The sequence below is a fragment of the Pseudochaenichthys georgianus genome, chromosome 3 (assembly GCF_902827115.2).
Source record: "Pseudochaenichthys georgianus chromosome 3, fPseGeo1.2, whole genome shotgun sequence".
Taxonomy (NCBI): domain Eukaryota; kingdom Metazoa; phylum Chordata; class Actinopteri; order Perciformes; family Channichthyidae; genus Pseudochaenichthys; species Pseudochaenichthys georgianus.
The window spans coordinates 35375135-35399959 of record NC_047505.1 but is presented as its reverse complement, the minus strand read 5'-3'; the positions used below and the strand labels follow the sequence as shown (position 1 = coordinate 35399959).

Sequence of the window (24825 nt, the reverse complement as noted above, 5' to 3'; positions counted from 1 at the left end):
TTAGTGTCCTTGGAGTTAAATAAGCTAATACTTAGACACCTCTGGCACAAGCAATTATGTTTGTGTATTGAATAATTGATTCAAAGAGGGGGGAAGGGCTGCTAATCAGATCTGAGCATAATGAATTGATTTAATTAACAGGGGAATCCGAGGGTCTCTGGAAACTGCGCGCATTTATTCAGTAGCAGCAGAGGCGAGCGCGGCACATAAACTGGGAGAGAGGTGGCGTGAGTTTGCTTTTAGCAGTTGTCAGATTTGCAATTGGATTTGTTTGAATATAGTTGCTGTCTCGGAGCAAATGAGAACCAGAAAGAGAGAATATTAACAGCGAAGGAGAGCTCAGCCGTTCAGTCTGAGCGTCTGCTCTGTCCGTGTGTGCACAGTTAGATACAGGCGACACTAGATTTATATCGCTTTTCATTGTTTTGCCTCTTTTAATTCGCATGGAATTTATCAAGAGCAACCAACGCTGTTTGATCGCTATTTATTTGCATTACAGTTCAGTCCGGATAGGCGGATCTCGCCGCATATCTGGCCGTATTTCGCGTATGAATTAGTATTGATAGGAGGAGAGAAAGAAAACGTGCACACGGAAATTCATCTTTCCAGGGTTTTGGTTTATCGAGGCGTAGTCTAGTCAGCCGCGCGTTTCAAAGCCATTTCCAGGAGAAGCTGGGAGAGAGCGAGCAGTGCAGCCTGCTGGAGCCGAGGACGGATCGCCCGGGGAAGGACTCCTCGTTCCTCAGGACGATGGTGTTGGACAAGGAAGAGGGTGAGTAACATCTCCCACCGTAGTATGCTATGACCTGGGGAGTAACACGGCAAACTACTGACATTTTACACGTTAAGTGTTTCCTGTCGCCCCGGACCCTGCGCACCCACAGCCTTCGCTTTATATCGGCTTTTCAATCCCATTTAGTCACGACAGGCCGGGTCGGTGTTTTCGCAAAGAACACTGTGGCTGCTTTCTGTACCATGAAGTTAAGGTGCACAAATAAACTGCCCCTGCCAAATTGCAGTTCAGTTCGGAAGATAGTTGCATGTTTATTTAGAGCAGATTTGTGTGGAGCGTTTTGATGTGTGAGCCAGAGTTTGAGGATAGTCCACAGACGCTGCAGTGCATGTGGCTCCTCTTTTCTTTCCTCCTCTAAGTGCTTTTTGCGTCTGTGAAGTTAGCGAGGCAGCCTTTGACATCACCACGGGATGGGAGATGACAGCAGAGTGCTTTTAACTTGATTGCAAATTATGGATAGCGCCGCGGAACGCTCGCTCACTTTCCATCCAAATAGGCCTACTTGCATTACTTATCTATTTCAATGTATTTAGGTTAATGGGTGAGGCAATCTAATTAATTTTAATTTAAATCAAACTCGCCTCTAATGACGTCCTATTTTGGATTAAACTGATTCTGAGATGTGCAGTGCATTTATCACATTCAGGTCTAAATGGTGCTTACTGTGTATTCATTTAAATACATTTAAACAGCATGATTATCATATTTCAATGGTGATATAATACTAAAGGGGTTTATGTTGTCTGAAAAAAAAGTTATTGTGTGATGTTTTTTCTATCTTTAAGGGTATTTGAAGGGGTTGTTTTGCTGACCACCTGCTGACATGCACAATGACAACCTCCACTAACCTTAAAACACATATCTTTTTGTTTTGTTATTCAAAGAACAGTATTATAGCCTTTGCAAATTTGACTTTATCCTGAGCTCGTCCTCCTCTGAAAGTAATGGATGCATTCGTAACCCATTATTTATGTTTGAAAATGGATATTTCATATCTCTTAGCAGAGCATCCTTTCACTTACACGTCTAAAAACCAATAAAAGGATTGCGGCAGAGACATAAATTGGTCTGTCTGGCTGAATCCATGTCGCGCTGCAAATGTACCCAAATTAACTCAACTGTAAATTGTCTCCTTTGGATGTCTGTCTAGCTAAAAGTTCCCTATATGATTCATGATTCAGATTGCTTTTAACAGTTATTGGCTAAGCAATATGGTAAATGTACAAGGTGATGCAAATGGCATTAGTGGGAAAGGATGCACAGGAGCATGTAATGCAGTCAATACTACATTAACTACTGATGCCCAATTACAGAACCAGGGAGAGTGGCTTTTAGGAGCATTAGGACTTGCAGAAAAGCTGAGATCACCTGCTGCTCATTGCCTAAAAGCTTCACCCTTTATTTGCTGGACCCGACATGCAGCTCCAGCATTTTTGGCCAGGTTGTCAACAGAGCTGCTAGATCTGGTCTCTTTCATTGTGGTGCCTCTTAGCGTTTATTGCTCTAAAGTTATAGGCTTGTCAATTCAAACCTTCTTGTCTAATGTATCCACTTAGTGCCTGCACAAATAAATGTGTGCTTATGCAGAGAGGGAGGTGTGGGTTAGTGTTTTAGGTAGCCACATGGGTGTATGTGTATGATTACTGTCTGTTCCTCTTGATTGATTCACTATTATGACTGTGTTTGTTTGTGCGCAGTGCTTAAGTGTTCATATTTAAGTCCTTATGTGGCCTATAAAACTGATCTTGAGTGTGTCTGGTCTCTTGTTTAAATCTCCCATCCTAGTTGGCAACAAAGTAATGCTGCTGCTTGTTTGCAAGACTGAACCCTGACATTTTTTAAAGTCTGGAATAATGTGTGCAACAAAAGCAATAACCACAAATTAATATGTGACCCCTATATAAGCTCCATTGAAAAAAAAGTGCCTGTTACAAACCATTTCCCACAGTATTATTCTTAAACGTTTATTTTAGGATCTTAAACGGATCGCAGTCTCTAACCAAGACTAAAAGATTTCTTTAATTAGTTCTATGTTCCTGCACATGTCTTCTGTCCTGTCCATCACAAGGTAAATACACAGCGTAAACCTATCACCATACTCGCAGATGCTGCAGTTATTATCTTATAATATTCGCTTACTGGTAAAGCACTGAGTCAGACAGCACGGAGGAGGACTGTAAAAGGAATACAGGCACTGCTCTGTGAAATAACCTTAATACGCAAGTCATAGTTGGTAATGAATAGCAACACATGTACCAAATTCTGTGTCAACATTTTATTTCACCCTGTGATATGAAGTTCCAATTTGCGTCTAATTTGAGAGGAAAAGGCAACTCAGCCATTTTCTCTCCTTCTTCATAAGTGCAGGAGAAGCAAGTGGGTGCACACTGAAAGCACATTTTTGCTGAACATTAACACAACTATAGTATACTCTGTGCAGACTTGAGCAGAAGAGATATCATTCATCTACTGATACATTTCTCGTTACCTTTGCTTGTTAATTTATGACCCTGTTATCATCCTGTCCAGTGAAATGTGTACATTCATAAAGCATGTGATTGAAAAGCAACGCTTCAGATGAATACAGGCTAGTGATCTGTCGGCTGCTGTAATAAAACTTGGGCTTCAGGCTCCAATTTTTATTTTGAAATAATAAGAATTACTTCATTCTTTACCGGTGTTACCATAGTAATACTGTCTCGTAGCGATGTTTTATTGATTTAGAAAGTGGACGGTATATCTTTTCTGTTATTTGGTTTCTGAGGGTTGATTTCTAATTTCCAGTTTGAGATTACTTTTATATGTTCCTTAAGTCTTTTCACTTTTCCAAAGGAATGCAATCTTCTCCCTCGTATTTTTTATTTTCTCAGCTTATTGGTTTGCTCTTACTTTAAAATTAAACTTGCCAATTTTAAATATTGAAATGATGTCTCGTCTCTGTGCTCTGGGGCCTGAACAATATTACAAACACATTGCTTCATTTTTTATATTTCTAAAGTCACTACCGTTTCTTCTAAAAGCTTTATTAGAAGCACCTCTATGGACTTTACAGTACTCCTCTAATTTGTAGATAAACATAGATTGTCAAAGGTGGAAGTTTTAAACAGTACCGAGTGTAGCCCATGTGCACAATATAATACCAAAACATAGATGATACTTAGGTGATAATAACGTTATCTTCAGCACGATGCATTGACATGCAGTATCATTTTCTCCCTCAGTGCATTATACTAAAGCTATTCTCATTAATTACCACAACATTGCATACCATTTCAGCCGTTTCATTCAGTGTAATCTGTTTCTGATGTGAAAAATGCAGATTCTTCACTGGAGACCATTTTGTCCGTCCCCACTAAACCTTTAGATCCATATCAGAACCGATAGTTTCACATGTACGGGTGCTGAAGTTCTGTATCATTTTCCATAATCTCAGTGGAATTCAAAGGGACTGAATTGAGACTTGAGAGACACGTGTTAGCGAGCGCGCCCACCTGCCTTTGATGTAAATGGCTGCACTCATTAGAGTGCCACACAAACTCAATTATGCACTTTAGCGCTGTAAGAGCATCTCTTTTATTATTACCAGAGGACACATGCTAACCATGTTATCACACAAATTCTCACCACAAGATCAGGGTACAACATGAATCACTGGGAACGTACAATCCCTGTTGTATGGTCCAAAGGCTGACCCTTTTATTCACTTTAAATAGTTGTTTCAATGTCATGAAGAATTTCTCGTTTATTGAGTTGTGAGTGAGAACAGTGAAGATTGCAGAGATAAAGATTCCATATTGACAATGATATGTACAAATAAGAAACTCGGAAGGCATACACACATCATGTGTAATGTAACACGTAATGTTACAATGAAACAGTTTACAAAACCAACGAACGGCTCGACCGGGATGAATTGATAATGAAAAAAAACATCTTAGAGAAACCTAATGATTTATCCCAAGCTCTGAGAAAAATGCAAACAAGACATTTTTATAGGCAAAACACAATTCTCGCCGAAAACAAATAAACACAAATGACCTCCTCCATAGCCAGTGACTCGGTATTAAGGTATTACTGTATTTTTTAAACAACATGTAATCCATCTTTAATGGCCATGACACACCACATATGTAAACAGTGTATGGTTAGTTATGCATCCATTTGAACCTGTTGAAAGCAGGTGTCACTACACTCATCTTGATGTGGGGGCAAAAAGTATTCATACGTTGATGCCGCAACAAAAGACGTGCACACTTCCGGCAACATCTCATCACTTTTTTCACACAGAGCTATTTTTTTTATCTGTTTACCGCGTTCTGACTTGATAAGCATTTTGATGCACTCTGTAAAGCGTATTCTGTGCTTGCTCGAAAATAATTTGTCCTTTCTTCTGTCACCGTAGGCTTAGTGCAGAAGAAAGGGAAGATGGGAAAGGGGAATGACATGCAGCAAAGTTCTTGAGATGAGCAGATGTCAAAACTACCATGTCACCAGCTGTAGTTATTTGGCAGCTTAGAGTCAAAATTGCAAAGATCATTACTGAAGGGAAGCTTCATACACATATTTAACATTCAGCAAGGAAATAGCATGTCACCTGTTACACTCTAAGGCAATGTTAGCACATTGTACAGTTAATCCCTAGAGAAATTCAGACACACACAGCATAAACGACATATTTGAAAGGATTTTAGACCCAGAAGAAACATTAATGTTTATATGTTTTATTTCATTACTATGGTGCATTATTCATGCATGAACTGAATCTCAACTCATAATTGCACTCATGTCTTAAAATGCTTTCCTGTGACAAAATGCAACATTATTTACTATTATTAATTCAGTATTACACAGGTCTAATCCCCACTGAAATAGTCCCATGATGCACATTTAAATGAAAGGCAGTATAGGTGTTTATACATATGCATGTTTGTGTGTAATATAACCGGAACAATGCTGTTTTTTTTAAAGCTGATACCAATGTAAATATTTAAAACATCTCTCACTCACAATATATTGACCATTTCCGTATAATGTATTTAATGTTTTATTTTTTAAAGAAAGGTGATTTAGATACTTACTGAGCAGGACATGTTACATGTGAATAATACATGTGTTAGGGCTCTCTTATAGCGCAACTACTGTATATTATCGAGACACCGTTTCCAAATTAATCTTTTACCTAAAATGCATTATGAGTTATTATCTACATATTTGAGCCGATAAGCCATTTATTGGTCTAGCTATATGTGGATATTTGTTCACATTGGAATATAAAACTATGTGGGACTTTGAGGTAGACACATGTTTAAATGTGAACATGATATATGTGTTTAATCAGCTTTTTGCAGTTAAAGGTGAACGTGGAGCCATGTGAGAGCAAGCACATCCATTAATGTGCTTGTAGGTTTTGTTAATAAGGTGTTGATTGCTTTGATTAGCATCGGTCTACGATGAACGAAGGGAAATGCCTTCTGTTTCCTTTCTGTAGTGCACACATCACAGTGCCAGCAGGAATTATTGCCAATGCTACATGTACCTCTCCCATTTTCAAAAGCCCTGGTTGTTGCTACCAAGTGTTTTAAAAAAATGTTTGGCCCTGCCTGTGTGAGTGTGGCTCTGAGGAGGACAGGGTTGATTGTTCTTGTGGGTGTAAGAAGCAGCACAGCCTCTAGGGGCTGCTAGCGGGACTTTTAGACTTCCAGTCTTGTTTAGCTGTAAATATCTTTAAAATGGTTCTGTTCCCATTGCAGTCTTCAGTTTTCTGCAATGTCAAAACATAGCTTTGGCTATCCTCTGCAAGTTAAAGCTTTGTGATCTTTGATGCATCACAGACAGAGATTTAATATAAGTTTCTCTTTTCATTTCTGATCCATTTTCCTTCTTCTTAGAATGCAGGTTCCCAGTTAGAGGATACAAAGATGTTAAGTGCAATGACGTGAACTTTACAGGAGTTAAACCATAAATTGTTTAAATGTTACTGGACATCTGGTATTGTGTTGCCCTATACCAGGGGTTCTCAAAGTTTTGATGAGTGAGGGTCAATGTAGGTACCCAATATTGGATTGAGGGCCGCCCAAGAAAAAACGGAACACAAAATAATTCCAAAACAAATCCTTTATTTATTGTACTAACCAATTACCGCAACTCGCGAGATGCCTAGTTGCCATGCAACCAGTAGTCTAGCAAACTTTCCACAAGCTGTCATTCATAATTTAGGAATGACAACCCAGGGGGCGCAGTTTTACCATTCTTAAATTCCATTCTAATTCTTACTAGATACAACAATGGAGGATTAAAATATAACGCATGCATTTCAGCGTGTCACATTAACTATCGCGGGCCGCCAGAAATATTTCCGAGGGCCGCCATTGGCCCGCGGGCCGCATTTTGAGAACCCCTGCCCTATACCTAGCAGTTGTTCTGTTTTGCAGCACCCTCACATACAATTAGTAGTTGTAATCGGACTTCAAATTACCTTTACTTGGCTATTTTTCTTCAAAAACAAAATACCACATGCATTTATAAAAGCTGCTAAGAGCTGCTTCGTGGTATAAGAATCCAAAGGAGGACTGAGGGACCACGCTTTATTAAGATATAAGCCTAAAGCTATCTTGTTGGCAAATAGAAAAGCCTGTGGTGCCTTCTCTTCAATACGACTTGCTGAAAACTAATCTTTTATTGGAGGACCTTCAGTAAATAAAATCTTAAATAGCTAATTCAAGTATGTAATTAAAGGGGATGGGAGGGGGGGGGAGTTATTTCCCTCTTAAAGCTGGTAGATTAGGTTTTGGATATTGAAGTTGGTGATTTAATCAGTTCTTAACTTTGCTGATGGCAACTACAGATTCAAAGGCGAATGACAGCTGCCATCCACACATATTCCCACCGAACGCAGCATTAAACTGAAACTTGAGAGCCCTTAATTTAAGTTACACCTTTTTTCATTTTCATCATAAGACCAGTCCTCTATAGTTGAATTGCTATTAGATTTTAGCCAGTAACAATAATTACTCCTTTAGGAACATGCCCAGGTCTTTGAGGTAATTAAATAATAAAAGTGTTAAAAGGACTTCATTAAAATCAAGCTATTTTCATAAAGAAACATCAAATGACATCTACAACAGTCCTCTCTCTGAAATTAAGGACAGGCTGTACTCCATGAGGCAGTTGAGTCCCTCCCCGTCTTCATGAAGATCTGTTCCCTAAATGCACTCAACCAACCTCCCTAATTATTTACCCCATCAGGTGTGGGAGTGGGTGCTTGAATGAGACCAGTGCTGCCAAATAACTGCCCCCTGTGGGGAATTTGCATTATTCAAGATTAAAGAGCCTCACACAGTGCACCGCAGTATGGTGTTCCTTCTTCCCCTCCATTTTCAACACACTGAAGACCCTGAATGGCACACCTGTCTCCTGGCATATCCTTTGAAATAATAAGTGTGCAGTAATTGCTGGGGAGTGGGGAGGATTTTGTACATCACTTCCTGACCTCATGAGTGACACAAACTTTAGAGGGCTAATTTTATTCCTCTTCAAATGCATTTTTAATGTGGACTAAAGTGTTTGTGCATTATTCTGTCCAGATGGCGGAAGGTGGCTGAGACAGGTCTAATGGTTTATTTTTCAAAGTTTACTTTTTGCCAGGAATCACAAAGTGGCAGATAAGATTGCCCTGTCTATCAAAGTTTAAAAGTATGTAGTTTGAGAGTAGACTGATTTTTTCTTTATTCAATCTCAGGCTGTATAAAAAATGAAGATGCATTCATGGTTATTGACATTAAATTGGCAGGTTTCAAAATATAAAAACCTCAGAGCAACACCAGACAAAGCACAACACAAGTACAGCCACAATTGATTGGCTAGAAGAATTACCAAATCCTCTGCTTGCTGTGTCAACACTTCGACATCCTCCCTCTTTAAAAGCTCTCATGGGTTTATTTGAGGTAACCCTGCATGATAAAGACATGCATGTTTGAGCTTTTCTCCTCCTCCTCCTCCTCATTCATCTTTCCCCTCACTCTCATTTCCTAGCCCCATTGCTCCTGCTCCCTCTCTGACAGCTTACCTTGCAGAGCTCTAATCTCACCATAGAGTACTGAGCAACCAAGTGTTGGAACAAGTCGCCTTCTGTAATAATTTGGAAACTCTGCCAGTTTCATGTCTTAAAAAAAAAAAAGCTGCAATGAATTTAATTAGAAAGCTGTTGCATATCTCTGTGATACATTTCTTTTAATTAACCCCATGTGAATAAATTAAAAATAATAGGGGGCTGAAAAGTGTGGAAAAAACACCCTAATGAAGTTTTCTGTTAATTGGGATGGAGTCTGGTGCCAAAACCACAGTGAGAAGTGAGCACCAGCAGCTAACAATGCCTTCTGTAAGCCTCAGAAAAGGGCCCAGGGCCTTCGTGCTGACTTCAAGTGTAAGAAATGCACCTCTGACGTGATGGAAATGGCCGTGGGCCGAGAGAAAAGGCAGTCCTGTTCCAGGCTGCTCTGCTGAGACTCCCCATGCCGCGCTTGAAGCTGGGCCAGTGTTATTGCAGCCCTAATGCGGCTGACTCATTTGGAGCAGATCAGGAGTAATTATGGTAGGGAAAGTGGCTGCCGACCGTGGGGGTCAGGACACTTGTAACATGTGAAAAGAGCAATTATTCCAGGAGACAAAACCCTCCTTTATCCTGGGCAGTGCCAGGGTCAATGCAAGGGACGGCTGGGCTCCGTTTCACCGGGGCTTATTAGCCACAGCAAGCTGCAAAGTTTGCGAGAGTGCATCTTGTTAATGAACAGTCCCCTCCTCATCCGCACCAGCCCTGTCTGCTCTCCCTCCCACTTACTGTGGGTGTTAATTATGTCATATTCATAGCGTGCATACAGTCCCAGAAATCACCTCACAGACCCCAGCATTCATACACAACCATCTGGAAATGTAGCAAGCCGTACAGTTACATAGAAGGCTCTTACAGCAAACTATGAGAAAAAAACACAGTCGGTATGAAATGTAATATTGACTTGGGCCTTGTAAGAAACTACCTAATTTGAGAGAGACTGTGTTTCTCTCTGTGAGCGTGTGTTCATGCATATCTTTTCTTTTACTCCTTGCATATGCTCCAGCGTAGGATAGGAACATGAATGACACAATGAATCAGTGGTGTTTATTTTGCTTATCATTCAGAATACACTCATCAGTCTGCTTTCAGCGGGCATGTGTATTCCAGCTGATGTTATTACCAGATGTCTTGTATTTTGTCTTGGCAATAGAGAAACATGTCTATGGGCTCAATTACAGCGATGACGGGCGCTGAATGAAAGGGGCTGATTCATGCACACAATGGCAAGACATCTGCATGAGATCCCTATTAACCTTAGTGGCAGACACCTTGGCCTAGGCACACATTTTATTAGGCATTGCCATGGCCACGGCATTTACAGTAGTGGCTGAAAAATAAAAGAGAAATCAACCGCCGCAGCTTACTGTAACTGCAGAGTTGCCGAGAGGTTTGTTATTATAGTTCCATTTGGGATTTTCCACTGCCCCTGTTATGTTCTGTTTTTAATATAATTTGTATTTCAATATGTATTTAAATGATTCATTCAGTAATGCAGTGTTGACATGCAGTAGTTTGGTAACCACATGCAGCATCTTATAGATTCATCATACAGTAGGCCATTAATGTGTGGAGTGCTTCAAATGAGGTGATAGGGATGATGATTATGATGATGATGACGAGGACAAATGCACTTGTTTTTGCAAACATGCAATCAGTAAGTAATGTAGTATCTAATTTCCCTGAGCTTCCAAGTCTGTGTACTCAACACGCTGGTGGATTATACACTGCAGCTGGGATTTGGAATTATAGGGGCCCCTGAGAGGAGGCCCACCCAGGGCCAGCTCCCAGCTTCTGAACGCCTGCCTCCCTCCCCATGTGTCAGGAAGGCTGAGTGATTCTCATCAAGATCCTTTACCTCCCCATGAACCAGCAGCGTCTGCATCACACCATGGCGTCAGCGCTTTTAATTGATCAAAAGACATTTAACAAAACACAGAATCAGATGTAACAGTCCCTTCTACCATTACGGCTGAGAGCCTGTAAGAGCAGCTGCTCCTTTGGGATCATGTGTGTGGTGTAGTATACAATGGTGAGTCAATTTCCTGACAATCTTGCTGTGTGCACTCACAAGCTGGGCAACATAAAAATGGTTTTGCTAGTATTTTGATAATTTATTAATCAGTTCTGTTAGCAAATTGAAAATATTTTGGTTTTGACTTCAGATTGGTCAAAAGATGTGATGAGTATTTCTAGCAGTATATCTGCAATGATTAATCAATTTGTTTGGAAAAAAAATCTGCATCTAATTTGATGATCAATGAATAATTTTTCAAGAAAAATATCCACCAATTAGCTGTTGCATCATATTGTATAAAAGGATCCACAAACGGCCATGCCTTGTAGGAAATAAGAATTTTACTTTTGTACAAAACACATATTCAAATAATCTAGAAAATTGCTGGCGGATTAATCAGCAATACAAATAATTGGTTGCAGGCTTCAGCACATACAGTTAGACTATTTCACAGCAAAAACAGACTATTAGCATGAATTATTTGTATTATGGTTATTATTATTTCCTGGTTCTGCAGTTGAAGCAAAGTTATTAACCAATCTTTTAGTTTGCATGACCTGACACAGCATGGATAATGGGCCAGGAACTCATAGGAAACCTTTTTGCAGTACTGTATACAGCACCTGCATTCTTAGCAACCAAACATGTTAGTGGTAATGATAGAATAAAGGTGGAAATCAGCTTTCTTTTACACACTCCTGTCCATTCTGAGGGCATGTGATAATTGCATTTCTCTCATGTCAAACAATTCCATGAGTGCACTGCACACTATATATCAAAAAGGTTAGCGGACTGATGTGATTTTTTGATAGCTGTGAAGACCAAATGGGGTAACATAGAAATCGGATGCTATCTCGATAATAGAAAATATAGGCTCTGACAGACTGCTTGGGCTGAGAAAAACTAACTGTACATATTCTTGAAAGATGCAATCTCAAAGAAAGTAGATGGATGTAGAAGGGAAAGATGACAGGCGTCTACACACAGTACTAATGGCAAATTAAATTCTCTCTCAGGAAGAATATTTGGCAGGGCAAGTGCTGTCTCTCCACTTTGAGGGGTAAAATGCATCCCTTGTTTGAGGATGAATCGTGATGTGGAGAGGCTTGCTTTTGGTGACATCAAATGACACTGGAAGGTCAGTGGCACTTGTATCTGTTAAATGGATTGGATTAAGTGCCTCCTAGTCTGCTGCTTCCTTTCATAATGCAGCTTTTCTTTCTGGGAGGTGGAAAGCATGGGAGGTACTGTTCTACTCCACAGTTTCACATAGCGCCGGGAGTGGTGACAGGTGCAAGAAAATGTCTCGTGGCATTAAGGGAATTGAAAAGACATTTACTTTACACACACGTTTTTTTTCTGTCACTGCTCTTTGTTTAGTGGGTTTGAGCGAGTGCTTGCTACACTACTAAGCTAGAGGCTGCTTTGGTAGGAGACATCAAACCCATGTGTGTTCCCTGCAAAGGCTTCAAGAAAGGAGGTGTCAGTTGAATGTGTGTACTGGTTATTCAGCAGACATTAGGCATTCCTGCGTTGAGACATCTCTCTCACAGCCGAAGACTGAAGAACCAGGACGTTAGCATGAAGCTACGAGTGTCAGACTCACTGTTGTGACTTTGATGATGCTGAGCAGGGTTTCCAACAAAGTGTGCATCCAATTGAGGGGTAAAGCAGCATGCGGTACTTCCAGGATAGGTTAAGCCTTGGCCTTTTCAAACGTGATGTAAAACACAAACGTGATATGTTTAAAGAGTGTGTAGCGGGTGGTGGTCTCAACCAATTAGGAGTAGTTCTCTGGAGGTGGGGGTCCGACCTTTTTGTACAATTAGTTCTCTTATTTAAAGCAAAGAATTTGAGTAGAATAACTAATTAGGTGTCATAAAAGGCAAATTAAAGTTTTTTGTGATCCCCGAGGGAGTTGCAGCAACTCCTTTCTTTTTCTTTGCACAGGCTCAGAAGCACACACATGTACACAGACACACACACAGACATTTCCTCTCTCCTCATTAAGACTGTTTTTAGTTCTGTAGAAGGCTGTCAGGCGAGCACTGTTGGCATACCTGCAGAGAGCTCCCCTAACAAGCCATGAAATGCAGGTAGAAGAGTCCGCCCTTAGCCAGTGTGGCTTGAATTTGAAGCTTTTTAGCTTCATTTACACTGAACATTGGTATTTATAGCAGGTTTTGTGATCCTAATGTGCCAGCTTCAAGGGGCCTGTTTTTGAGAGGGAGGGAGGTGAGGGAGCTGGAGGGCAGGTAGAACACTAATTGATGGCTCCCATCAGCAGCACCGGACCAATTAGCCTCTCCTTTCCACTTTTGATAAAGAAATAAGACGGCTCACCGGCACCAGAGCACTTACTGACATATAAACCAAAGCCATACATTTGACTAACAAGCTCTCCTATTTCTCGCACCCCTTTTTTAAAAAGGGGACATGCTAATTATATTACATTTATAGCATTATTGATGTGTGGATGGCCAAAAACTGCAGAGCAAATCTGGATCAAATAAGGTACTTTGTGAGTCCATTTAGGTGTGCAGATATGTGTGTGCAAATGCGAGAGACAGAAAGAGAGTGAGAACATGTGCTTTTCTGTTCCGAAGAAGTTCTTTGAAACGTGGTATAATGTTTTTGTGAAAGAGAACTAACTTGACAGCAGAGAGAAAAACAGTGCTCAGAGTGAAGCCGTTGCTTGCAGCTGAGGTTGTGTAAATCAAACTACAGACGTTACAGTAAAACAGCAGCTCCAACTACAGAATGACCCCATCTACACGTAACATTGTTAAAACTGTGCATACTTTCCTCCTGATGAAATGGAATAAAGTTTATCTGATCGGGGCAAAGTGTACAACTGCACATCTCTAAAGTGCAACAGTAACACCGTGACATTTGTACATAACTCAGTGCAACGTGTCTTTTAAATGGGCCTTTATACTCACACATACAAAATGCTGGCCTAACCCCCTGTGATGCAGAGTGTCCGGTCTTTTTTTTAGAGAGAGAGAAATGTGTTTTGAAAGTAGAGTGGCAAGTGGCGTCCACTGTGTGTTCTTTTAGATGGATCAATAGCTCAGTGTGTGAGAGAGTGTCTTAAGAGCTGTTGTCTTGTGCTTTCAGCTGTGGCAGACCTGTTAGTGCTACAGAGGGGAGCTGCGCGCCCCTGTCTCTGTACCAGCAGTGGCCTGAGGGGGGCTTTTAGTCCAAACACAAATGTCAGCCACACATAGACTATTAGTGTTTAGTGCAGTTATTAAATGGACTTTATTTGTCCTTTAGGAGGCTAAAAGGCACGCTTAAAGGGGACCTGCGTGACAGCAGGGCAATTTGCGCGTTTGGTAACTTAGGCTCGCTCGTTGCCGACACATGAGTACAGATAAGTGTAAAAGGAGGAAAGGCTGTAATGCTCTGAGTAGGGAACACTGTGTGTGTGTTTGTGGTTTTGAGTGTGCAACCGTGTGAGAGAGTCTGTGTGTGTGTATGAAACACAGAGAGTGAGTGTATGCTAAAAGGCACTTAGGCCATAACATATCTCACTGGGGTCTGGTAGCAACGTTTTTGTGGTCAGAGGCTTTTTAAAAGGTTAATGTTAATCTATACCAAACAAAGCCCATGAGGAGCTTTTACAGCTGTAGACAGTTGAGGGAAATGGGCTTGATGAAATGGCAGGTAACTAACATACTACTCAGCACGCTGTAAATACCTCAGTAAGCAAAATAAACATTGTGTCTTTTATCCTCAGAAATACACAGGACATGCCCCTTCCTCTGAAACCCGCTGCAAGTGACTCATGTAACTTTTGTATTACAGCATGTTCTGAGTGGAACAAGTAAGTGAGGTCTTTGTAGTGCAATGTGACCTGTGAGCCTATCTACATGGAAGAATGTTTTCTTTAATGCATATGAAGCAGGTAGGCAGCGCGCTGTGGCCACGCGCGAGGCCAGGCTTAGACGCCTGGAGAAGTAGCAGGCTTATCAAAAAGAGAACATGAAAAGTCACTCGTGTTCCCGGGCCGTAAATCACGCATGGCTGTTTGTCTCCTTATCACTACAGGTGTGCCCATGCTCTCCGTCCAGCCCAAAGGGAAACAGAAGGGGTGTGCCGGCTGCAATCGCAAGATTAAAGACCGCTACCTGCTCAAGGCCCTGGACAAATACTGGCATGAGGACTGTCTCAAATGTGCCTGCTGTGACTGCCGCTTGGGGGAGGTGGGCTCCACCCTGTACACGAAAGCCAACCTCATCCTCTGTCGCAGGGACTACCTGAGGCAAGAAAGACACACAATCACCTCTCTCCACTCACAACAAACACAAAAGCCATGTCATCCTTAGAGCTCTGTGACATGAAAGAATCACAAAGGTTTTTTTGTGGGGGGTTTTATACCTCCTGGTACCGTTTGGAGTCTCCAATCAAGATGGTGATTCTAAGCTCATCAAATATGGAGAATTTTCTCTATTTTCTATAACATTTAGCTACATTTCTTTGTGTTTCAGACTATCAAAAGACAACATTTTAAGGCTTTGAGGAACTGACATTTTGCACGATCTAAAAATGAGCTGCAGCCCTGGTTTCATGTGGCTCAAATTCACAGAAACAGTACTGATATCTAAACCTTACTCATGCAAAGATGTCTATCACATCAAAACATTATGTTTATAGTGTTTCTTGTGATATTCTCTACAGAATGCATATAGCAGAAAGTAACGTTGGTTTATGTTGCTTGAACACAATCCTATTATACAGAAAAAAGGAACATTTGGGACGTTTTAGTAGCGGAGCGTCTCCTCATTTTTAACTCTTAAAAATGCAATACTATATAACTTATACAAATTCTTGTGCAACTATCAAAACATGAGTCACGCTGTCATGATATTTCTGTTTGACTGCATCCAGAATATGAAATGCCTAGTCACAGTTTGAATATAAGCAGTGCTTTCACAAGGTTGTTTTCATATCATATATCATATTAAAATATCTCTTTTGTTAATGATTTTTAAACATTGAAAGTTACTGTACACTATCAGGTGGATCTATTCACTTAATTAACAACAAATTCTACAAAAATAAGCATGCAATATAATTCAAATGTAATTTATTCAAATTAAAATGTATCATATGTTTCCTCTATGTTGACATCAACACAGAAGACTTTGTCATAGAGTAGACCGGCTCTTAGGGTTGTTTGCTGTGAAAAAGCTGCAGGCGGGCTTGTTGCTTCATCAGTGTCTTTGGCTCTGTATACCCCCCCTCAGATGCCCCTGCCATCTGCTTGTTAAATTAAACATGACCGTTTCCTGGGCATTAAGTCACATTCCCAATGAGATCCTACCATTTATCTGAGAGGGAATCCTCCAGGGGCCATCTTAGGGATGCCAGCGCCCTGGCCCCCCCTCCTAAATCTCCCTGTCCTCCCCCTTTCCCTTTCTCCATTTCCCTTTTGCTTACTTGTCCCATTACTCCATCACTGATACTAATACTACCACCTACTTTTGACAGTTCATTATTCTAATTTAAAAACAGCAGTTATCTTTTCTTATGTCTTCAAAAATCTAAAAGAGAGTCTTCATCAACTTGTTTTTTATTCCCACCTCACTCGTGTTTCTCCATGACATTTTACATACATCTCAGCTCTTCCTTTGACCTGGAAGAAGCCCGCAGCCCACTTGAAAGGCGCTTAGGGACGTTACGTTGAGATAGGCCATTACCATCCATCAGCTCCCACCTAAAGTTAATGCTTTTAAGATGCAGTGAGAGGTCCACTAAGACCTGACGTTGCCCCCAGAAGGGGCAGATGGTGCAGATGAGGTAATAATAAATGGGCAAATGACCAAGAGAAGGCCAAAAAATGATGTAGCTTAAAGTTTCACTTGGTAAAATACATCTGCTGAAAGGACAGCAACCTAACCCCCAAGCCATAAGTGCGTAACCGGCACTGTGAAGGAGAAGCAAAAGCTTTCTCGCACATTAGACCAGCAAAATGTAGAGGTCACAGATGGTAAGAAAAACTAAGAAAGACATATGAAATAAAGAGTTAAGGAATACTAAAATAAGAATAAAAAGGAGAGAGGAAGAGAGAGCTTTCTGTGCTCCTCTGCTGCCCCTGACTGCCTAATGAAATCCATCCCACCCGCCTGCTCTTCAGCCTGCGACAAATACAGAACACTTAATGGCTAGAGATGCTTGAGATGAATTATATTATGAAACAAATTAAAAACATTGCCTTGTGTATGAAGAAAAGGCGGTTTGAGACGGGAGGATTTAAAAGTAGGTGATGCAGCCGCTCCGTTTCCTTTTCATTCCTTCTTTCCTGTATAGCTAGACTGCGGCTCCTTTCACCTGCAGTACTGAAGTTAAATCTGTGCACTGAATTAGCCTCCTGCACTTCATTAAAGACAAGCGGGTGGATCAAACACACTTTGGTTATTTTCCAGAGTTTGGATCCCTGCCATGCTCACATTAATTATTACAGTATAGGAGCGCCATCTGTGATTGTCCTTCAGTGGCATTAGCAACTTATTAAATGCACTCACGCTTTCCTGAATCTCACGCTTGAACACACACAAACATTAAGATACAAACATAGTGTCCTCCATACCATTGCACCAACAAATAGTTTAGTTTCTTATACCCCCGACATTCACTTCCCGGTATCAAGAGTGTTTTTTCTTCCGACTTGTCCAGTCTCTTTCATTATAAATTAGAATAATAGATTAATTAGGCGTTTTTCTTTATTTCTAGGGCCCAGAATCGCAAAACTTCACCAGAGGGTTGACACTCAGTAATGGTGTGATCATCAGGACTTGATGTCTGAAATCATTTAATCCTCTGTTTCATATATTAGAGAGGACATAATAGTCATCCACTTATCAAAATGGGGTATAATTAACTGTAAGAGCAAAACGTTTTCAAGATAATAAATGAACATTATAAGTTATCCACAAACCAGTGAAATAGCAGGGGGAAGATGATAGCTCCACTGGATGTGACTATTTTTCAAATCAATTCTCTTCTTTAACAATTGCTGTACTCTCATAACAGTTGCTCTTCCTCTCTGAGCAAGACAGATTTTCAAAAGACGCAAATGTTGGGGAGGGTCAGAACATTCGATGCATGCATTAATAGCTTTCCTTTTTAAGAAATCTGACAGACTCTGTGCTGGCTGGGAAGTCTCAAAGAGTCTCAAAGAGCTCAGAGAACAGGTAGAAAACTTCAAGAGCCACAGCGCTATCCGAGGAAAGCAACACAGAGAGGCAGATGATGCTCTGTACGAGCTTTAAAGGTTTGATGTTAGCAGAGCAGCAAGCTGAACGAACTAAAGATGGCCCTCCTTTCTTTAAAGAGTGGTTGTAATAACTAAATAACAGAGAAAGGAGAGCTGCACTTCTTTACCTTCCTGCCATCAAACTCTCTTCTCAACAACCCACATCAGCACACAGAGAAAATAAGAGTTATTTAAAGGAGTATTTCTGTTGAAGATTGTAGCAAACAGGAATTAGGCAGCGATGTGTTCATTGAATATTTTAAAGGCTTTAGGCCTAAGCTATAAACAATTATTTGTTTAACTGGTAATCGTTTACCCGACAAGAAAATATGAAAATAATTAGGTAAATATTATAATTATGAATACTTTTAATCACGTTATCAAAGATATGCAGTATAATCTGAGAGAGGGTTTAAGGACTTTTTAATACAATATTTAAGTATATAATTATATACAACAGCTATTTGACTTAAGTCTCAAATTTGAGTTTCTTAAATGTAAGAATATTACTGCATTATTTATGTCTATATGTGGTTGTTAACTATATACCATAAACTGTTTAGACATTAAAAATGTTGGAATAATATATAACAGTTAACTAAAGAAAGTATATATTTTCTAATTAACTTTCTTTACTAAACTATCACCACTTTGCAGCCCTTGCAATTATTATGTACTATAAAAGGGGTCATTAATTTATCCGAGTGAAGTCAAAGAAATGGGAAAAATGCTTAAAAATATTAATAGCCAGAATGCTTTCACAATACACTGGATCAGAATCAGCGCTCCTAATCAATTAATGAACCAACTGAAGCTATTTTAAAAGAGGACACTTTGTAAAATGTTGATGATCTACAAAACCGTACGTGCTCAGTGTGTTTCGGCAGCTCTGAACAATACTCTCATATTTTCTAGGAAGTCACCATTCAAACTCTATTGAAATAGAAATGCTGAAAAACTGTTTTCACTTTCCTTTTAAGAATATTGATTTATTTAATCCAAATGACCATGGAAATTGAAGGGCATGAGCCACTGCACTCCTACAATACAGGACATGAGTCAGAACAATAAGTGAGAATTCTGCAGAAAATTGTATCTATTGTAAATTAAAAGAATGAATGTTTTTCAAAACGTAATCCACAATGTATGAAGCCATTCAAGTTTCAAGAAGGAGGAGGCAAATGTAGTAACATAGTGTGTGTGTGTGTGTGTGTGTGTGCGTGCGTGCGTGCGTGCGTGCGTGCGTACGTACGTACGTGCGTGTGTGTGTGTGTGTGTGTGTGTGCGTGTGTGTGTGTACACGAAGTACAGTATATACTGTGTATGGTTATTTGTATTCTTGATAGGAGCAAGGTAAGAAACAGTCTTTATAGGCTTGTATAAATGACTTTTTCTCTATAGATGTTTTTCTCAGTATCGTCAATACTTCACCTCCAGATAATCTTGATAACTGTCACGGTCAATCCATTCCTGTGTGCTCTCGCTCTGCTTTGAAAAGCCTGAATGGAACTTGTTGTGTACATCTATTTTACTTGGTGTCACAAAGTGCATTCTCTCAGCTGACATCAAATCCCTTGACCTTTACAATGCCTCTAGATCATGTTTTGGTGTGAAACATTCATTGCTTTCTATATGCAGCTCCACTTCAGCTGTTACTCATGAGACTGCTGCAGCGATGATTTAACTTTGGATGCTTATGCTGATAGGAGCAGCAAGAGAAGAGAGTAATGTGTTTGAACAGTTCTCTCTGGCTGTAATCATCCTTTAGCACGAGGATCCCAATTAAGCAGCATGTTGTTGTTGCATGTTATAACCTAGAAACATTCATTATTGGCTGATGAACTGCGCAAATGGGACAATATGCAAAATAAACTAGAACTACTTTACAAAAGCACACACATCCAGATGATAAATACTTGGTGCTGGACAGTAGAACATGTCAAAAATGGTCTGCACATTGAACAAACATGTAATTACCACTAAGTGACATTTTGAGTATCAAGACTACACAAAAGAACACTTTATTACACTTGAACTCTTCATGTTATGAAGATTGAAGACATGTATTTACTATGCCAAATAACTGTCTGTAATATTTCATCACAAATCAGACTGTAGCTTCATTTTTACTGCACTTCCACCAAGAGGGCGTGAAGCTATTCTTTGCTTTTAGCATAATGTTTTTACTTTAGTTTAAAACTGATACACTTTTCGGCTTGCTAATCAAACCTACAACCCATTTTTTATAAAAGATACCTTGTCAGACTTAAAGGGCCAGATGTACGAGATTTGTTTTGATGTTTTTGCACAAATATACACTAAGAGAGAGTAGAGATCCATAAAAACAACCTATATGACTGCTCGGCTAAAGTACAAATGCAGCAAATCTACAGTAGCTTGAGTTGCTTGTGTAAACAGCTCTATAGAGGAGCTAAAAAACAAAGTGTGTTTTATAATAAAAAGGAAATGAGGTTGTTCAGACAGTACTTGAAGCATTGACTTGTATAGAATACAGATGTAGCTGAAAGGTTATAACTAGCCACGGGTGTCTCAGCCTGCTTTGACTGAAGGTAGAACTTGTCGGCCACAAGCTGGGCTTCCCCACCAGGCGTTTTCACAACCTGTATGTATCAAGTCAGCACCATGTCCGAGGCCCAGTGGGGTGTAATGGAGAAGGGTTTCTGTAATCCTACGAGCGGTTATACTGTAGGTGTTTTCATGTCAGACTCTGTAAGTGACCGAGGCTCTCCAGGCTCTTTGTAGCCTGTGTTCCCTGAGGGAGAGAGAAAGACATCGTTTTGTGACCCTTCAGTCCAGTGTAAAGCTCAGGTGTGGAAACCTGTCTGGCAGGAGGGCACAGGAAGTCTTAGGCAGTGGGTTATATGTTTTTAATTGAATAGAAAACAAAAGGGAAAATAATTAGCCTTCATTACATCATGTTAGGGAAATCAGGGTTGCCAAGAAAACATATACACTGTATGGAAACAAAAGGCACTGATATCTGTATCTAATATTGAATGTGGTTTGTTTTAAATGTCACTTATTTTTGTTACAAAGTGCCCCGTGGGTGGCAGTTGTGTACTGTTTGAGAGCCTGTAGTGTTTTACTGAAACACTAACCAGTTGTAACAATGTCTCTGTTTAGCACCGTGTGAATCCCTCTCATGGAACATAACTGCCTTTTTCCCTCCGTGTCTGTCTCTCGGCTCCTCTGGGGCAGTGGCCCCTAATTAGAAGCAGGGCTGCTGGACAGGCGCTTTCTTTAACAAGGTGAAAGCAACTGAATGGGACTAGCATAAACGAGGCAGAATATCAACACTGTGACTCCTGTCTGAGCCCCTACAAGTTTGGAGAAATAGTGTTGAACATACTGTTGGAATGGCAATCTGCTGTTGCCTTATCCCCTCTTGCAAAGCTGTGAAACGGTCCTTCTCCTGCAGAATATATAAATCTATCTGTGCTTCGGAATCGAAAAATTAAACATAGGGGCAGGCGCTTGGAAAATGAAAATGTAAATCTGACTGGGAAAAGCATTTGAGGTTTCTTTGCTTGGAGGAGAAAAGAGATCTACACCAGTGACTCCTGGCTATGTTTGTGACCTTTATCATTTGGCTCCTATTCTATCTAATAAGCCTAAACAAGCAGCAGTGTCGTTCGAGCAGTGGGTCTGTTCACTGCGAAACATTTAGTGAACTCTTCAAGGTTGCATCTCCCAACACTGTCTCAGGCTTGGAGCTCTGAATGAAAGGAGACAGAGAACAAAGAGAATCAATTGAGCCTGTATCTTTGTAAAAAAAACATTTAAAGTAAACTTTTGACTACATTTAAAGATGTAGTCTCTTGTGTAAAAATCTAGCTGGCTTTGGTTGCGGATGAACTCATTGTGTATTTTATGTTTTGAAAGAAGAAAACCCAACAATTCAAATGGCTTGATCAGACCTGTTTTCATTGCTCTAGTGCAGTGGAAGAAATTCTTTGAAAAAGGAGATTAAAACCATGTGATCATTTTAATTAGATCATTAGCCGAGAATTAAGATCTATGTTTGTAACTCTCATTAACACAAATACCAAGTGGGTGCCAATAAAGATTTGTGCATTACATTCAATGTATTTTGATTTCACAATGTTCTCGTTTCTTTGCAGCATTTTTCTGCTTTTGTTCCTGCTGTCAGTACATTTTTGTTTGCTATTTTATTGCATCAAGGTAAAGGGAAGGTGGGTTAATCTCTGTCTGTGCTCTCTGTCTTCCAGGCTCTTTGGTACAACGGGGAATTGCGCAGCCTGCAGTAAACTGATCCCAGCCTTTGAAATGGTGATGAGAGCCAGAGATAATGTTTACCATTTGGACTGTTTTGCCTGTCAGCTTTGTAACCAGAGGTAAGAATGAGCATCATAACTGCACAACAACATTGCCTTTGAAAAAAAAGGGAGTGATAAAATGGCCAATAGCTTAAATATTAAAAGCTGTTGAAAAAGCTATTATATTATAACAGACCACTGAACAAGTCTCAGTTAGAAAAAAAAAAGGTTATTATTACCTACTCAAGCAGTTTGTGGCTGAAACTGTAAATCTTTTAAGCCAGAAAATTCAAAAATTAGCGTGTGTTCTTATGTCTGCTAGGAGCTATGAGAGCTAAAAAAAAAAAAAAAAAAAGTACTGTGCTGCAGCAAGGGAGACCGGACCTACACATGTGTGAAATGGTGTTTTATAGTGATAGGATCTATTAGGAAATTGGACTGAGCACAGAGCTTATGGTATGATACATATAGAATATGACATACCCAAATATTGCTTTTTCCCATTAATATACTGTCGGTAATGGCAGCACTCTGGGAGCAGAACGTCCTTTGCATGCTTGTCAGGGGTGCTGTGACCCTGTTCCTCCACACAGCACAAGCCCATTAACCTTCTGCAGGCCACATTCAGTTACCATAGTGAACACCTGCTGTAAGGGAATTATGACTGCAGCCTCTCTACTCAGCTGGTACACATGAAGCAGGTCTCATCTGGCACAGCATAGCCATGGCTGTGACCGTTTTACCAGCCTTTCTCATTACTAAAGCCAAGCTATGCTCGGCCGTATTCTTATCTTCACTCCCCTTCAGTCACATTACGGAGCAGTCTCCACTGTGTCACACAGACAAACAGCAGCATGGAGAAGAACATCAGTAGGGCAGGCTGTTACGTGGTATCTTCCCTCTAGAATTGACTTTGAGGCTTCAGAGGAAAAACATTCTTAGGCACTGAAACCAAACTGGTGCTTGAAGAAGCTAACCCTATGTTAGCCCCTTGGTGCAAGCGCCATTTTGCCAGGCTGGGGAGAGTTGACCTGTGCTTGTGTCTGTTTGCTTTGAAATTATAGGGTTTTAATACACTTTTATTTTAAGCCACACTTTTATGATGAACATCAAAACAGGCTTTGAATGTGACAAGGCATAGTGTCGGCGTACGTCAGGTGAAACATATCAAACCTATGTGTGCTATCAAACAGGACCATCATTACCTGCTGATCTTAAATGCATCATTTACACTGCCAGAGCAGAGTCAGCCAGTCAGATCACGCATGCAGACACACAAACACAAACACTTTGTCTAATAGCAACATAAATCGTCCTTGTGTTTTTAACAACAGTTCCGCCTTTGTGCTTCTCTACCAACAGGTTTTGCGTGGGGGACAAGTTTTTCCTAAAAAACAACATGATTTTGTGTCAAATGGACTATGAGGAGGGCCAGCTGAATGGAAGCTTTGATACACAGGTTCAATAGTTGGAGCCTGGTGGCAGCAACAATCAGCTCCACACTTCAACTACACACGCAATGGATGTTCTGCTGCACTTGGAAAAAGACAAGCGTCTGTCTGCTTGCCTGCAATACTTTTTAAGACCCCTTTATCAGTCCCTAAGGACTCTATTGTAAATGTTCAACTTTTTGCCCCTCCCACACCCCAACACTGAGCAGTTACAGATTTTGATGTACAGTTGTGCCTGCTTAGCTGAGCACTGTATTGCTTGTATGTTTTGTGAAATTTGTTTCCGGTTGGTTTTAATTTCCTTTTAGAAATGGTTCATTGGAGGGTATGTACAGTCTGTTTTCTCTGTATATATAAACTGGAACATTTATTTTATGAAATGTAATGCAATTTTATTACTAGTGTGAATTAAAGATTCTTAAATGTTCATATAGTGCGTTTTTTTCTCTTTTACCAAAACCAAAGTTGTCGGAGGAAGTCGGCTCACGTGTTGATATGTAATCATGTCTCCAAAAAAGGCAATGCTAGAAAAAGTTTTGCAAGAGAAAATATATTTGAAGACAGTCTTCAATACATGATGCAACAAAACACGTTTTATTACATTTTTCAGAGTTCTGATGGAATTAGAAATGCTGTTTAAAATGAACTACTTAAGATTTATTTGGAATAAAAGAATGCTTCTCCAAACTGTGTTGTTGTGAGCGTGCAGGTGTCATGAAAGGAAGTGTGTTAAGCTGCTCTCCGTCAGTCATGCTTCACTAATTGCCATCTGATTAAAAGGGTGAATCGGCCTGGAAATGAAATGCAATAGCAGATAAATTAAAATTAGAGAGAAAATAAATGCTCATTGAGTTTGAGATCATTTGAACTCATCAGCAACAGAGGGGCAGAGCTGTAA

At 40.2% G+C, this 24825-nt stretch overlaps 1 protein-coding gene across 1 annotated transcript; it reads left to right on the top strand.

Moving 5' to 3' along the window:
- Positions 1-24620, top strand: lmo1 (LIM domain only 1). Its single transcript, XM_034108127.2, has 4 exons — positions 1-772; positions 14971-15184; positions 22429-22554; positions 23839-24620. The coding sequence occupies exons 1-4, from the start codon at positions 751-753 to the stop codon at positions 23942-23944; spliced, it is 468 nt and encodes a 155-aa protein (XP_033964018.1). The 5' UTR covers positions 1-750; the 3' UTR covers positions 23945-24620.
- Positions 24621-24825: the final 205 nt, after the last annotated feature.